This window comes from Nicotiana sylvestris, chromosome 1 (genome assembly GCF_000393655.2).
Source record: "Nicotiana sylvestris chromosome 1, ASM39365v2, whole genome shotgun sequence".
Lineage (NCBI taxonomy): Eukaryota > Viridiplantae > Streptophyta > Magnoliopsida > Solanales > Solanaceae > Nicotiana > Nicotiana sylvestris.
Window position 1 is genome coordinate 50288488 of NC_091057.1, and position 17670 is coordinate 50306157.

Consider the following 17670-nt stretch of genomic DNA (forward strand, 5'->3'; position numbering starts at 1 on the left):
CTTAAGGGAAGTAGTTCCAGAGGAAGGAAAACACGAGCTTTAAGGAAATTAGTCTTGGAAGGAGGAGAATAACATATTTTTGAATGAAACACCGGTGTTATCCCCAATAGTCTCAGAGGGATGAAACACCAGTTTTGAGGGAAGCAGTTCTGAAAGAAGATAATTCAAGTTAGAAGGAAAATGGTTCAAGAGGCAGGGAGGAACAATGGCGATAGAACACATTTTTAAGTTGTAGTTGAAGTCAGGAGCCCGCCTGGAGAATGGAGGTGTTATATCTTTTAAGTTGTAGTTGAAGTCAGGAGCCCACCTGGAGAATAGAGGTGTTATATTTTAAGAAGTTGTTGAACTCAGGAGCCCGCCTGGAGAAATGGAGGTGTTATATTTTAAGAAGTTGTTGAAGTCAGGAGCCCGCCTAGAGAATGGAGGTGTTATATCTTTATGTTGTAGTTGAAGTCAGGAGCCTGCCTGGAGAATGAAGGTGTTATATCTTTAAGTTGTAGTTGAAGTCAGGAGCCCGCCTGGAGAATGGAGGTGTTATATCTTTAAGTTGTAGTTGAAGTCAGGAGCCCGCCTGTAGAATGGAGGTGTTATATTTTAAGAAGTTGTTGAAGTCAGGAGCCCGCCTGGAGAATGGAGGTGTTATATCTTTAAGTTGTAGTTGAAGTAAGGAGCCCGCCTGGAGAATGGAGGTGTTATATCTTTAAGTTGTAGTTGAAGTCAGGAGCCCGCTTGTAGAATGGAGGTGTTATATTTTAAGAAATTGTTGAAGTCAGGAGACCGCCTGAAGAATGGAGGTGTTATATATTTAAGTTGTAGTTGAAGTCAGGAGCCCGCCTGTAGAATGGAGGTATTATATTTTAAGAAGTTGTTGAAGACAGGAGCCCGCCTGGAGAATGGAGGTTTTATATTTTAAGAAATTGTTGAAGTCAGGAGCCCGCTTGGAGAATGGAGGTGTTATATTTTATTGAAGTCAGGAGCCCGCCTGGAGAATGGAGGTATTATCTTGTTAAGTCATAGCAGAAGTCAGGAGCCCGCCCGGAGAGCGGAGGGTTGCAACAAAGATCCCCGACATAAATTAAAGTGCAGAAGTCGGAAGGAAGGCAACACTAGTTAGAAGAAGGCAGTTCAAGCTTCGAAGGAAAAATAATTCGAAGCTCACAAGAAGGAAATAAGCAGTTCAAAATTTGACAATCAAGAGAAGACTACGAGTCAAGACAGAAAGAAAGAAACGTTAGAGGAAACACCAGTCAGCAAGACATCAAAGCAACAAGAGACACAAGAGCACGACTGAAGATCTAGATAAGATTTTGTAATTCCTATGTTTAGTCTAGCTTCTTGTTTTCTGTTTGCATGGTGTAATAAAGAGGTCAGTAAGCAGATAGCGGTAGCAGCAATAGCAGTGACAACAAAACCACAGCTTCATGGTAGTTCCAGCTACCGAAACTTCCCGAACTACATTGACTTGATTCCCTTTTAGCCGGGGATATGTAGGAAACCTTTGAAGCAGAGGTTCGGTCAAATCTTTCAAAAAGTACTTCACACGGAGTAGCCGAACGGGCAAAAATCGCTCGTATCCGCTCACTTTATCTTTGCACGGAAACTCTTCATATTTCCGGACAAAGAGGGGCAGCTGTGAGCACGTGATTTTTGCCCTACAAGAACTACTCCCAAAAATTCAAAATAAAATAGTTTTGTGTCGCTTGTGATTTATTTGTATTTGTCTGTGCATGTTTATTCTATTTTAATTAATGAAAAATACAAAAAATATATGTGTTGCATTTGCATTTACGATTTAGTTTTGCAATTTAGGATTAATTAAACAGTAATTGGTTTTACGAAAATGAAAAATCGAAAAATAACGTACTTCGCATTTTTAGTGTCTAATGTCAAAATTGTGTGATTATCTTTGCATTTAATTTTGTGTGATAATTATCATTGAGGGTTAATTAGTATTTTCTAAGTTAATTTTGGCTTTACAATTTATTTTAGAATTTTTCGTAATTAGGAATTAAAAAGAAAATAAAAGAAAAAGAAGAAACAAGAGAAGAAGAGTTAAAAATTGGACTGGGCTGGTTTTTAAAAGAAAGGTTCAGGCCTAATGTCACACCCCAACCTAGGCCCAGACCAGCTGGTCTCAGAGACGGCTAAAACGACGTCGTTCTCTGACGCCCAATCTGGGCCGTTGATATGACTTGATCCAACGGTCCAAGTCACCCCTACCATAACCCGTGTTGACCCATTCCCCAAACCCGTTCCTATACCCGCCCCGACCCCGTTACTACTAAACGACCCCGTTTGGATTAAGTAAATTAATCTGGACCATTGGTTCCCATCATCCAACGGCCCAGATTAATCAACTTAGTTTCAATATGTCAAAACACCCCAAACCCCTTCACCCGCCTCATTTTCACCCTTCGTCTCTTTCAGAGACGAACCAAATGACCCAACCAAACCTAAGCCATCCCAAACCTACACCCATTGGCCACTAGACACCCCTCGTCCCAAATCCCATGTTAGTCTTGCTCAAATCAAGCCGGAACTGGACGAATCCTAAATCGACTGAACGAGCCCTAGAAGAACAAAACCTAGGAATCGATCCAAAAGAAAATTAAGGTTGTGGCCGATCTGAGTCGTGTGTTCTCAATCGAGAACACTCGATTAAGGTCCGTTTCAGCTTCAAACCTTAAGTCGAAGTTTCGATTGGAATGTATTGTATTTTAGCCTGTAGTTTCTGAGGTATTCCATCTCTTTTCTCTTATTTTTCTTGTTGTTGATATTCTTTTATCTGATTAAGTTCCATTTTAGTTCATCACTTCTATCAATTAATTCTCCTCCTCTTTCGGACCTTTTTCTGGTCCAGTTTTTCTCATTTTGGTCGATCGACATATGTTGAATCAATTAAATGGTTTCGTCGATTGACCCATTCATGTATATAGTTTAGTAGTTCTCGTCAAGTTGTTTGGTGTCGTTTGTTTTGTTCTCAGCCTCAGGGTTCCATTCAGTATATCCTCAGGGTCCCTACATTTTGTGTTTAAGGCTAATTTAGAACTATGAGTGTGCTGTTATTATTGGTTCGAATTGCTTCATTTTATGTGATGTTTGGTTCCCTTTTCTTTGTTGTTCATCATTTTACATATGAGTTCAGTTTGTTTGTCGATTCAGTACATTTACAGTGATCATTCATTTTGCCTAAGTTTGATTTAGAATTGTGAAGATAGTTAGTCATTCCCATGTATCTGTGTCAATCATGTTCTGAAATTTGACCTTGTAGTTCAATATGATTTTGTTCGGATTCATTGGTCTTTATTTTATGCTATTTGATCTGATCTGAGTTCTAGCTCGAGTTGCTGTTTGATTTTGATTAAGGAGATTGGTTATAGCTGATGAGGTACAGGGGATTGGACTAGGACAGTAAATCACAGTAATTTCAGGGGTAGTTTTAAGGTTTAAAAGTTTGGCAAAATGGTCTTGCTAAGTGGGCTGTCAGTAAAGCACTCAATTAACATTAAATTAATGCATTTGTTTAAGTGTTAATGGGGAACAAAACATAATGGTAGGGGAAGGCTTAAATGGGATTGATTAAAATATGTTTCCCATGCCTGTTTGAACATTAAATAAGGAAAAGACAAGGGATAATGGGGAAAACATACTCTAGTGGAATTAAAAAGAAGATCATGGGCAGAATTAGTTTAAGAATTCTGCCTGAGTGCTCTTGAGAGTTGGAAAGGTCAGTGTTTGGGTATAAGTGGGGGGATTTTAGTCAGAGTTGGGGATCCTTTTTAGTCTGGTCTTGGTTTTTCTTTTGGGCAGACCTTAGAGGAAAAGAGCAATCTGAAAAGAGGAGAGTAAAAGATATAGGAAGAGAAATAGACAAGAAAAAATATATTCCATTGAGGAAGTTTTCTGATTCTAGTTCATCTAGGAGTAAAATAGCTTAAGTTTTCTTGGTATTGTTGAGTAACTGAAGCTTGAAAGGTACAAGAATATGATTTCAAGTTGAATCTGGTTTGTTCGACTGAGTTGATTGGTTATTTGCTTGGGTTTATTGATTGCTGGGTTGATTCTTGGATTCTCTGGTGTCATATGTTTCTGAAAATTCTCCTATTGTCGTTGTTGAACCCTGCTGGATTGGTCATTTGCTGCTGCTGTTGCTGTTTGACTGACCCCCTCATTTATTGGTTTATACTTCAACTTCCAGGTACACGACTCGAGACTCTATGGCTGTAGCTTCACATAATTGAAATATAAAATCAATGAAGATTGACCAAATGTCTTCTGTTGTTGTTTTTAAATTTATTCGTTGTCTGTGATTTGAACTTGGACTCTAGTTCAATTGTGTGGAACAAAATTAGTTTTGTAATCATATGAACTAGATTCGAACAGGGCTGTTGTATAATTTGAACTGCAATTGGATTGTGTTAACTATCATTTGGTACAGACTGTTAGGTAGTATGAGAACTTGTGTTCCTTATTAACTGGGGATTTGAATGTTCGATAGCTGTTATTTTGAAAGTTTGTCTGTGATCCGTTTATTGTGTAGTAGATGTTAGTTGCATTTTGAGGGCTGAAATAGGGATTGTTGTAGTTAAGGTAGTTGTACTAGGCTGCACCAATTGAGTGAACTATTTGAATTGGTCATAGGTAATCTGGTTGTTAATATGAATACAGGTTGATGCACCTTCACCTAAAGCCAAAGCTTGTAGTAGTTATATCAATTAACCACTTAGTTAATTGTAACCTCATATGATTAATTACCTTAAGCATCAATTGATATATTAGCTTGAAGTAGTATTTTCAAATTAATACAAGAATGTTAGTAAACATCAGAATGTGCGCGTCTATTGGATTTATCCATTAAACCTGATAAGTTTCACTTAGTTATTAAGGTGTTAATCTGATCAACAACATCTGAATAATGCATCAGAACAATTGTTAACTGGTCATTTGCTCAATTTGAACTATCATGTTTGGCTTAATCACGTGGGCTTAACCATTCCTTTTCCCCCAAGAGGTGTAATCTCCAGATTGATAAACATGCAGCCCAGGTCCTATTTTATGACTGTATGTGCTTGGACTTGGGCTGAGATATACGGATGGCCAGTTTCGAAGCCCGATGTTTGGCTTTGGTACATCATCACCAATTAGTCTGCTCCAACCCCGACATAAATCGATTAGGACCTGTACTTGTTTATTTATTAGAGATCAACAAAAATAGAAATCATAGTTACCTTAGGATTTTCCCTTTAAAATAAATAATAGATGAGATGAGCCTCGCCAAATAAACGCATAAATTGCGGGGCCCTCAATAAATGGTTAAAATGAAACATTTAGAATTCGGGATGGGCCGTTTAGTGAATTTCACGGCCCTCCCCAAAGATAATAATGCGCTAGTCATTCTAGACGCGCTTTTAATAATTTAATTTCTTAAACTCGGGTGCACATTTATGTGACCCAAATCCAAATCTCAACAGAGTTGAAATGTGTCAATAACCACGGGTGCATTGATGTGACGTGGTTCGAGATGTATTTTTACGACGTTACAATTCTTGTTAAAAATAATAATAATTAAAGTGATAAAAAGTTAAAATTTGCACATAGGTTCAACATGTATTAAAATCAGATAAATAAGCCGAATATGACAGTTGAGCGACCGTGCTAGAACAACGAAACTCGGGAATGCCTAACACCTTCTCCCGGGTTAGCAGAATTCCTTACTCGGATTTCTGGTTCGCGGACTGTAATACAGAGTCAATCTTTTCCTTGATTCGGGATTCAACCGGTGACTTGGGACACCATAAATCTCCCAAGTGGCGACTCTGAATCTTTAAATAAAATCCCGTTTCGATTGTCCTTTAATTGGAAAAACTCCCTTACGCCCCTGCGGGCGCAGGTAAAAAGCAGGTGTGACAAATACATTTCAAATAAAATGTGTACTCGTGGATCCATGTAGCTCGGCCAACATTATCAGGTCGAGCGTAATAGAGTAGCTTGGACTGCTTGACCAAATCGTGCTCTCCACTCGAGTCCTCAACGGATTCAACATGGCAAGTGAAACAACGAAAGGAGAAATCACCCTCCCAGTGAACATGGCCAGCATAACACAAAACGTCAAATTCCATGTCATAAAAGGAGACATGAGGTACAACGCCTTGTTCGGACAGCTGTGGATACACTGCATGAGAGCAGTACCATCCACCCTCCACCAAATGATGAAATTCCCGAAAAAGGATGGGATTAAAACCATCTACGGGGAGCAAAATGTGGTGAGAGAAATGTTCGCGGTACACGATGTGGCGTCGGTACCAATACCTCCACCCGCAAAGGAGCCAAAGGGTAATCAAATTACATCTTCAGTTAATCCCGATTAAACAAAGCAAAGGACCGTACCGCATCCTTGTCACAAGTGACTAGGACATATCGGACCTCGAAACATCGCCAGCATATCCCACACTGAGGTATAACCATATCCCTTTACATTTTATATTTCACACTAACACTTATGTAGGCGCACGACTGAAACGGCCAAAACACTCTCTAACTTGAAGGCCTTAGGTTTCAAAAGTATGCGTTGCACTTATTTCCTTCGACCAGGTTTTTATCCCTAAAAGGGTTTTACCGGCAAGGTTTTTAATGAGGCAACATCCACATGCTACCTAAGGAAGACTCGACAAGTATTCAAGGCTTCTTTTGCAATCAACCTCGAACACTGGGGGCATCCCCCCGGAAGGTCATCCACTTGGAAAAGCCAAGAAACGCCAAAGGGGCCCACTAGGAAAATGATGTACCAAGCCAAATGGTCGAACAAACTGTGTCTGTATAACCGGGCCCCCGACGGCAAAAACATGTATACTTACACCAAGTAATCAAAGAATACTTCAAAAAAGCATATTACGTGTCAAGAAAAGCTCGACATTTTTTGCAAAAAACGATTCCAAAGCCAAAAGATGACCGGAACACTCGGGGAATGGTGTCAACAACTCGCAACAATGCGACACCCGGGTTAGTGCTTCAAGCTCGTAAGCCCTCAATGAAACAACAACAAGATCACAAAACGGCTCCAAAGCCAAAAGACGACCCGAACACTCGAGGACTGGCGTAAAAAACTCAAATGACCTCCGGGTTAGAAATTCCAAAATTGTAAGCCCTTAATGAGGCAATACCAATTTTACAAGTAATGGCTCCCGAGTCAAGAAACCCTCAACGACTCGGGGATTGTCGTCAAGAGCCATCTCCATCGACTTATCAAAGCCTAAGGTCGTAAGGCCACATGCGGGCAACCTTGGTCTCATAAGACCTATATAAGGCAGCAGCAATATCTGTAAGACCTCAAGCAAGGCATGAACCATACTTGTACCAAGTATCCAAAATTGTAAGACCTCAAAGGCATGAAAAACTTGTAAGACCTTACTAAAGGCATCAACCCGATCTCAAAGTTCAGCTATATATCGAACTTGTAAGACCCCTAATAACGCATACCCTCGATATAGATGCCGAAACTACTTCACTCGGGACTTAAAGGCTCCGGCCAAACACAAATGACTCCGATCACAAGGCTATACCAGCAAAACTAATGCGACTTGGGGATTCCCGACCGTCGCAATAAATCACAGGCCTTCAATTACTCCGAATATACTTCAGAAAGAACCGGTTAAACGGGCTACCCTCGACATAGGCAAAAGAGCTTCGACCATGTCAGCTCCAAATCATAGGCTTCGAGATACTCAGCCTTTGAGCCAAACCTCCTGAGGTGCTCGTTTATCGCCACAAATGACTCGTAATCGAGGTTTTTATCGAACCGTCGAAGAGTCAGGCAAAAATTATTTCAAAAAGTCCTTAACGAGGGAAAAATAAAGCCAATAAAAGGTCACTTCGACCCAAGGCATAAGAGCCATTGTCTCCAACCCACACTAAAAGGCCACTTCAACCCAAGGCGTAAGAGCCATTATCGCCAGCCCACACTAAAAGGCCACATCGGCCCAAGGTGTAAGAGCCATTGTCGCCAGCCCACACAAATCCAAAAACTTGAGGGTCGAATGAGCTCAAGTCAAAACCCGACTTGGAAACTGAAACCAAAATAGTTAAATAAATATGCCTAAGGGAAAGGCATAAGAGCCATTTTCGCCAGCCTACATAAGAGGTTGATTCGACCCGAGGTGTAAGAGCCATTGTCGCCAGCCTAATAAGCCTCAGGGCCACACGTAAAAGGTCACATCGACCAAGCACATAGGAGCCTACGAGCTAGCCTAATGAGCCCAAGAGCCATATCACAAATCTAAGGATTCCTACAATCTCAAAGACTAGTTCACCTGTCCAAATTCGAGATAGAAAGAGATACAAAAGAAATAAAGTTGCAAGGTTTTCTTTTATAAACATATGTGAAAAAACGCAATCTCCATCTAACATTCTTTGAAAATGCTATATACAGATGGCGAAATCTACGCCCCTTGGGAGCTACAGTCTACCGGCCTCACCTTTGCTTTCTTTGGTGTTGGAAAGAAGTAACCAAGCATCACGCTCGTCTGCCCTCGCTCGTGCCAACTCTTCCGAGAGGACGAAACCCCTAGAACAGATCTCCTCGAGTGTATTTTTTCAAGACTTGAAATGAGCATGTTCTTCAATCCTCTCTTCGCGGTCGAGGATCGTTCTCAGCTCAGCTTGAGCATCAGTAGCGTCCTTTAAATAGATCGACATCTCCTGGTCAGCCTTAGTTTGGCTCATTATGGCTTCAGCCCGGGCATCAACGATCTCAACCCTAACCTTCAAAAGCTCGGACTCAAGTTTTGTAATCATATCTGTTTGAACCGAAGCGTGATCACGAGCTAAGAAAAGTTGAGACTCAAAAGCGGGAACTTTAGCCAGAGCACCCTTCACCTCTAAATCCTGAGCCTCTACCCGGGCTTTTAGCTAATCATGCTCATGCCTGACTCGGCTAGCTTCATCCCAAAGGCGCTCCATGGCCTCCATCTTTTTCTGCAACTGAAATAAACGAAGCGTTAGCCTTAGAAGTTAGAAGGCGGAATGCACGCCCACCCGGGACAAATAATTACCTGCTCCTTCAAGTAGTTCTCAAAATTCAAGCTCCGGCTAACCTCATCCCGCAAAGTCTACCAACTCAACTTCCTTTTCATCGCAAAGGAGCATAAGGGATCTCTCCTCATCCAGAGCTTTCTGCAGCCTGGCTTCACAATGAAGCAGCCTGGACTTAAGCTTGTCGAAGACCTGCAAAAGTAAACCCAATAAAGAAGGGAAGGCGCGAAGCTCGAAAGGCCTGTGCCGAAACTCACCATGAAGTGAAGCCTCTAGGCTTCCTTAAAGGCCGAGCGTACATCTACCAACCTAGTTCCCTCAGCTCTGAAAGGGTCGACTCCAATCAAGACACTAGGGGTGTTCATGGTCCAGTTTGGATCGGTTTTTCCCAAAAAAGAAACCAAACCAAGTAAGTCGATTTTTCAAATATTAGAACCAAACCAAACCAATTAAGTCGGGTTTTCTCGATTTGATTTATGTCGGTTTTTCAGTTTTTTCGGTTATTTATTGATTTTTTCTTAAATATAAGACATACACTACCAAATACATATTCCGGTGATCACATGTTCAATGTAACACTATCAAATCAATTGCCTTTTGAGAAATTTATTATTTACCAAAATATATTGATGATAATTGAATCAAATAGTGATGAATAATTTAAGGACTCAATTAAAAATATGTTATTTTTAACACGAAATGGATTCTTACACTAAACAAAAGAAAACTACCAATCAAACTAGAATGTAAAGGTAAAGAACTATATTAAAAGTGTAAACTATTAACATTTACCATAATTTTTTTGAAACTTTGTATAACAATATACATATATATAGGTGTAATAATAAATTTAAAATAGCTACTCCTATAGTCGGTTTGGTTCGTTTTTTTTCTGATTAAAACCAAAACCAAACCAAATTTGATCGGTTTTTAAAATTCAAAACCAAAACCAAATCAAACCAAAAAGTATCGATTTTTTGGTCGGTTTGGTTTGGTTTTCGGTTTGGTTCGGTTTTTCGAGTTTTTATGAACACCCCTACAAGGTACGGTCGCTCGGTATATGCGACCCCAGGTTTCTAGTATCCCTCGAAGTACTGTCGATGGAAATAGAAGGCGATAGCAACGGAGAAACCATCTATCCAGAATCAGGAACCACGAACACGGTAGGCTCGGACGATGCTTCCGCTCCGAAGGCCCGGTCCCATTTTGCCTTGATTTGAGTGCCATCTTCTTTAAAACGCATCTCTCGCTTATTGTTGTCGTTCTTTAGCCCAGAAGATGGCAACCGTTCCCCCTCTCTAGAGGAGCGCGGCCTCGCCTTGGAAGGCTCTCCGATGCCTACAACAACAAGATTAATACGCATAAAGGGAAAATGCCTCTCCAAATGAAGGGAAAGAAAAAAGTAGCACAACACGCACCATGATGTTTTGCTTCCCATCTGCCCCGGGACAAAGCTCGCCACTTGCGCTCATCACAGGTCGAGTGGGTAGCCAACTTTTTAACCCAATCCGGCAAATCAGGAACGTCGCCCGACGCCCTTGAAACTGCTGCAAAAAAAAAGAAAAGAAGGTACGGTTACGAAACCAGTTTTCGCCATAGACAAAACTAAGAAGGCACAGAATGCACCACTTACGTGTATAGTTCCATTCCTTAGGGAATGGCATAAGCTCCACGGGGAGAATGTCAGTGGTCCGCACTCGGACGAAGCGACTCATCCACTCCCGGTCTCCATCTTCCTTATAATCAACAACAAAGGGCGTGGTCGATCGGCATCGTAAGGTTAGCAGACCTCGATGGTGAAAGGGCCAGTACATCCTAATAAGATGACTGAGCGTAAGTTCAAGCCCCACCTTCTCTACGAAAACTCTTATCATCAACACTGTTTGCCAAAATGACGGGTGCAGCTGCGCCAAGGTAACCCGATACTTTAAATAGAAGTCAAGCACAACCCTATCAAGACTGCCTAGTGTGAAAGGACACATGTACACATTTAGAAATCCATCATCATGATCCGTGATTCCCTCATCCAGGGAAAATGCATGTAACACTACTTTCTCCACCCATCCGCCATCTTTTCTCACTAACTCAAGGTGCTCTTCTCCTATCAAAGAAGTAATCTTCAAGGTATACTCTCATTGGTCCTGAATGCTGGAGGCGGAACTCTCCCCTCTCTGCTGAATAGGCCCCGATCTAGTAGTCATGGCTATGGCAAAATTAGAGATCTAAAGCAAGAATTTGTGCAAGTACCTTAGTACTGAAATAATGAAAGACTTAACGCAGAAAAAGAAGGGCAATTATATAAAATAGTGGGATCTCCCAAAGAGTAGAAACAACCCTATATATATATATGGAAAAAACGGCGATGATCCGCCAGCCTCAAAGCTGATTAAAAACACTGACTGATGTCACCAAATCGCCTCAACAACTTGGCAACCATATCGTACATTAAGCGACGCCATGTAATGTTTTGAGAACGGAAATCCCCGTACCACCGCAAGTCCTGAGGTGGTACCGACCTCAGGGACCCCCACCAGAGAGAGGTTGGGCTCCAGGAAGCCAATAGCATCATTACAAGTCTTGAGGTGGTACCCGACCTTGGGAACTTTTGTTAAAAAAGAGTTAGACTCCAAGGAAATAAGTATTTAAGCTCCACCCACATGGGCTTGGTCCTGGGGTGCCATCCGAATTCTGGTAAAACCTCATTCGGGATCTATCTACAATGCCTTAGGGCTATCTATGCTAAGTCCATAGCAGGTTTCCAGGTGGCCCGGGTTTGAATGAACCCTCACTCGGGGACTGCTCCCGAAAGCTTAGAGGCAGTCCCTACCCTCGGACCTCCAAGCAAATCTCCCCTTAAAGATTACCGCGGGATCTAAATGATAAATCACGGTCTCAAGGCTCAAGACATTACTCTCCTTCAACTCGAAGTAAGGGTCACAACAACCCGAGTTTATCGGCCCAATCCAGGCTCGATCCCAAGAACCGCAAAGGGTTCCACAGGAAGCCATATTAATCAATCAAAGGTCAGAGTCTCCATAAGTGCAAATGAAAGGAAATATATCAAGCATCAAAGATAAACTAGGGAAAACATCTTTGTATTCGGAAAACACTTGATTATAAAAGCCCTCGAGGAGTCCTAACATATAATTGTGATGGGTTTTCAATGTCTTTGCATTATGCTTCTTATGTTTTGATGATCTTACAAACTTATTGTGAAGAAACAGATAGAGAACCTGACTCACATGGTATACATTTCAACTGAATAATGTCCAGTCTGAAAATCAGTAAATGAATGAACAACCACAAGGAGAAACACAATGTCCAGTCTGATCTCCAGCAAATGAATGAACAACCACAGAGAGGAACACAACAGGGACTTGGGGACCTGGTCCCTTAGGGTTCTCCGACAGAAGTACAAGTCAGTGACTATCCTCATTATAAAGAGGAACACAATAGGGACCTGGTCCCTTAGGGCTCTCTAACAGAAGTACAAGTGAACTGTACAGTTGGAACGTAACAGCAGAAAGTGACTATCTCACAACTGTTGCAAAAGAGGAACACAACTGGGACCTAGTCCTTTAGTGTTCTCTAACAAAAGTACAAGTCAACTATATAGCTGGAACGCAACTGCACAGAAGTGATTGTGCAGACAGTACAACAGTAACTTCTTATTGGGAAGAAGTGTGTACCAAGAATTGACATCACTATCTATAGTGATGTCTTTTGTGATATAATAACATGGTGCAAGGCACAACATCTTGTGTGCATTCAGTGATATTCTCTCAAGCATAACAGTGTTTATCCGTCATTGAAGTCACTGGTGCGTCAAGAACAAGAAGACAACTTCACTAAGGATCAGTTTCACAATGAGCTTATGTATATCCGTAGTTGAGATGTAATCTTGTTATTTGTTCTTCATTGTATCTCCTATTTTGCTTTCTTAGAAGCTTTGTCTTAGGAAAAACCAAAAATCCGTAAACTTCCAAGTTTATGTTGTGACTAGGATTAGTCATAAGTTTAAAGCCTTTTTAACTAGGAGAGTTATAAAGTGGCTTGTGGTAAAAGCATCACAAGTTAGTTGAAGTCTTTGTGATACGGTTATTGCAAAGTAGTTTGCAATAGTGAGATTGCAAGTTAGTGAAGTTAAAAGCCTACAAGTGTAGGTCGTGGTTTTTTGATCCCCTTGTGTGGGATTTTTTCACGTAAAAATCCCTTATCTTCTTTACTTTCAGTTTTATTAGCATTCTCAGCATTATCTCATAGAGGACCAGGTACTCTACAGTTTGGTGTACACATACAAACTAACATTTGGTATCAGAGCTGGTTCTTTCTAAAAGGTTAACACATAAAAAGGATCTCAATGGCTGCTCCACCTAACTTTTAGGAAGGACAAACAACCTACAGATCTCCTAGATTGAATGGTCAGTACTATGGCTGGTGGAAGACTCGCATGCATGATTTTATAATGGCCGAAGATTCAGAAGTGTGGGACATCATTTGTGATGGTCCACATCTTCCTATGAAGAAGCTTGAAGAAATGGACCAATGGTGCCGAAAAACAGAAAGGAGTACAGTGATATTGACAGAAAAGCTGTGGAAAAGAACTATCATGCTAAGAAAATCTTGGTATGTAGTATAGGACCCGATGAGTACAATAGAGTCTCAGCTTGTGATACTGCCAACGAAATATGGGAAGCGTTGCAAACTGCACACGAAGGAACAACTCAAGTTAAACAATCCAAGATTGACATGCTCACCACAGAGTATGAGCTCTTCAGGACAAAGGATGATGAGTCTATACAAGATATGCACACCAGATTCACATCCATCATAAATGAGCTTCATTCACTTGGAGATGTTATTCTGAAGAAACAAGCTTGTAAGAAAAATCCTCAGTGTTCTACCTGGTTCATGGGAAAGTAAGGTAAAGGCTATCACTGAAGCTAAAGACCTACAAACTCTAACCATGGATGAGTGGATTGGTAATCTGAAGACATATGAGATGAAAAGAAAGAAAGATAGTGAAAAGAGAGAGCCAAAGAAGGAAAAGAACCTGGTGCTGAAAGCTAAAAACAGTGACTCAAGTGATGAAGATAGTGACATGGCCCACCTTACTAAAAGATTTCAAAAGATGGTTTGAATAAAGGTGGTATACCAAAGAGGATCAGTTCAAGTAAAGCAAGGAACAATGATCTCTGTCATAGGTGCGGAAAGCCAGTGCATTTCATCAAAGATTGCCCACTCACAAAACAATAACAATACAAACAAATCCCGACAAAGCAGCAAAAAGGAACCTGGTTCCAGACAAATGATTCAATCGAAAAAGCGCTGCTGACAACATTGTGAAGCAGGATCTTGCTGCTTGGGGAGACTCCTCCAGTGAATCAGAAAGGGAACCAGATGTAGAATATAGTTCCATGATGGCAGTGGAAACTAAAGCAATGAAGTATGACTCACTGTTCACGATGATGGCTCAGTATGATGAGGATGAAGAAGATGAAGACGATGAAGTAAATTTCAGGGATTTTCAGTGAAATCTGAAATCCTACTCTTGTAAGAAGTTAAGGTCATTAGCCAATGTTTAATTGATGCTTATTATAGCCTTGATAATGATAAGGAGATCCTGACCTTAGAACTAGGAGAGACCAAACAATCTAGAGATAATTTGGTAGTCTGTTTAGTAGAACTAAATGAGACCATAGCTAATATCAAAAAAGAAAAGGAAGCTTTAAATGAAAAGATAAATAGTGTAGAAAATGAGAGAGATGACTTGATGGTTGTGGTGGTTGACTTGAAGGAAACAATAGAAGGTCTCAGCAACGAGAAAAACACCCTAGAAGAAAAAATTTCTGCTACTGACCAAGAGAGGGATGATTTCTTAGTGATAATCACTAACCTAGAGGAAACCATTGAGGGACTCAATATAGAACATAAGACTGGGATTCTTGGGAAAGGGAATGAAGTAGCTAGTGAGACACACATCAAGCTTGAACATGAATTAAATAATGTGAAAACTAGTCTATGTGGTGAACTTGAGAAAAATTGGCAACTTCAAGCTGGATTGGAGAAAGTCAAAATTGATCGTGACAAATCTCTGAAATGGACCTGGTCCTCAGATGCTGTGACTACCATGTATTTGAATAACAGTGAAAACAGGCAGGGAATTGGGTTCCAAAGGGAGAAAACTCCCTACAACCCTCACAACAAGTACGTCACTATTCCTGATAACTGGCTGTGTACCTACTGTGGGAACAATGGGCACTTCAAAGAAAATTACCAGGCCAGGGTTCAATCTGTTTAGAAAAGCAAAGTGTTTACTGACGAAGTGACTACTAACAAGGGACCAGGTACCGGTCACAAGAAACTAATATTGCCTGCATGGATTAGAAAAGCCCTTATCCATCCCTTTTGTCATAACAAGGGACCCACACTAGTTTGGGTTCCTAAATCTAACCCATAATTTGCCTGTGCAGGGAACAATGAGAGGAAGTGGATTGCAATGAACCAAGGACAGTGGATGCTCAAAGCATGTGATTGGAAGCACCATAGATTTCTTCTCACTAAAAGCCTTGCAAGAAAGGAATGTATCTATTGATAAAGTAAATGGTACATTCTCAGTGATGGAAAAGTTGAAAATCTCTCTATCACTCAATTAAGAACGTGTACTATGTGGATGGCCTGAAGTACAGTCTCCTAAGTGTCTCTCAAAATCTGCATTAAAGGAAACAAAGTTGAGTTCTTGTCAAAAGAGTGCACAGTTACCAATTTGGTGACTGGCAAAGTGGTCTCAAGGGCCAAAAGAAATAAGAACATCTACGCTGCTAACTTTGAATCTTTAACAAGCTGGTGATATGAGATGCTTGAGAAGGACCTAATTCGCGGTCTGTGATAATTCACCTAGACACTAGTTCCTAGAACAAAGGATGAGACTATCGAAGTGTTTAAGGCCATTGTCAAGAAGATTCAAGTGAAGATAAAATTGAAGGTAGTATGCATCAGATCTGACCACGGGACAGAATACGACAACTCCAAATTGTATGATCTTGTAACAAAAAAAATTGGAATCAAACACAACTTCTCAGCACCAAGGACTCCACAGCAAAATGGTATTGCTGAAAGAAAGAACAGAACTGGAAGACATGGCATGGACAATGCTCATCGACAATGGAATCGCCAAAAGTGTCTGGGCAAAAGTAGTAAATACTGCTTTCTACTTGGTGAACAGGTGTATGATCAGGTTCCTCCTAAATCAAAACCCACTATGAGCTGCCAAATGGTAGAAAACCAAAGACAACTCATCTGAGAACCTTCTTGACCAAAAATTCCATGTTCTCGACAAAAAGAAGGACCAACATGGGAAGTTTAATTCAAAGGCAATGAAGGAATCCTTCTGGGATACTCTCCACAAAGCAGAGATCACAAAGTCTACAGCAAAGGGCACACTAAGTGGAAGGAAGTGCTCATGGGGTATTCAACAAGACACCTTCCTCTAACCAAGGAAGAAATAATGATGATCAATATAATGAACCATCTTTGGTCCTAGGGAAATATCTGAGGTTTCAAATAGGGAGGCTGATATGATGAGTAAGATGAAGGAGACATGTGAAAGACAATGCAACATCATCTTCCACTTCTCACAAGAAACCTGGTACCTCACTTACTACTACTGAATCTGAAGAAAGAGTGGAGATGCAGTTCATGGTGCTCCAAAATTAACAGAAAGAAGAGTGTAGGGAAATCAAATTAACCTCCTAAGTTCCCCTTCCAATTAAGCCTCAGTCCCAAACTGGAAACATAAAAGCTCCCATCTATCTAATAACCTAATTACTCCTTTATTTTCTTAGAGTTAGACAAGTAATGAAAATTCAAAAAAAAAATTGTCCCTTTTGTATCTCCGCTCCAGAATAGAATCCAAAGTCAAGTCCTCAGGAATCCTACTTGAGGGCCACCAAAAGAAGTTTGAGATACCTTAAAAGAACTCAAGACCTGGTCCTGCATTACCCTTCAGGTGACAGTCCTTATCTTGTTAGGTATGCTGATGTTAACGATGCAGGTTATCTTGTGGATAGGAAAAGCACTTCTGGAATGGCTCACTTGCCATGATCATAATTCATCTCCTGGGGCACAAGGAAGTAAAACTGAATAGCTTCGTCAACAACTGAAGCAGAATGTGTAGTGGCAACATCTTGATATGCTAAAACCCTATGAGTTAAGCAGCAACTAGAATACTTTGGGGTATCTTCTAATGATATACCTTCTCTATCTAGTAAAAGACAAGAAAACCAATCACATCGGGGTGAAACATTGTTTTCTAAGGATTAATGTGGAGAAATGGTTGATCTGTGGAAAGTCATACAGCATAAGTAAACCAAATTCCAGATATCCTCACCAAAGCCTTGACGAGGGAACATTTTGGAAGAAACAAGGTGAAGTTGGAGTTATTGAAATCTAATGAAGAACCTGATTCTCCATCAGATGGCTATGAAAAACACCTTCAGGTAAAATTAGCTAAAGTGTTTTCTGGCCAAGCCTAACTCATATCGATACCATTGTAGGTAAACACGCGTGGCAATCATAGAAGCTAAGGTACAATTAGGAACTGCTAAAGAGGAGCTGCTAAAACCTTTTTAAAAAAAACATTGT

The 17670-nt window shown here is 40.7% G+C and overlaps 1 protein-coding gene across 1 annotated transcript; it reads left to right on the forward strand.

Annotated features, from left to right (window-relative positions):
• The first annotated feature begins 13993 nt into the window (after positions 1-13993).
• LOC138870054 (uncharacterized) lies at positions 13994-17130 on the forward strand. Its single transcript, XM_070147579.1, has 6 exons — positions 13994-14161; positions 14379-14557; positions 14629-15313; positions 15929-16264; positions 16308-16494; positions 17036-17130. The coding sequence occupies exons 1-6, from the start codon at positions 13994-13996 to the stop codon at positions 17128-17130; spliced, it is 1650 nt and encodes a 549-aa protein (XP_070003680.1).
• The last annotated feature ends 540 nt before the right edge of the window (positions 17131-17670 follow it).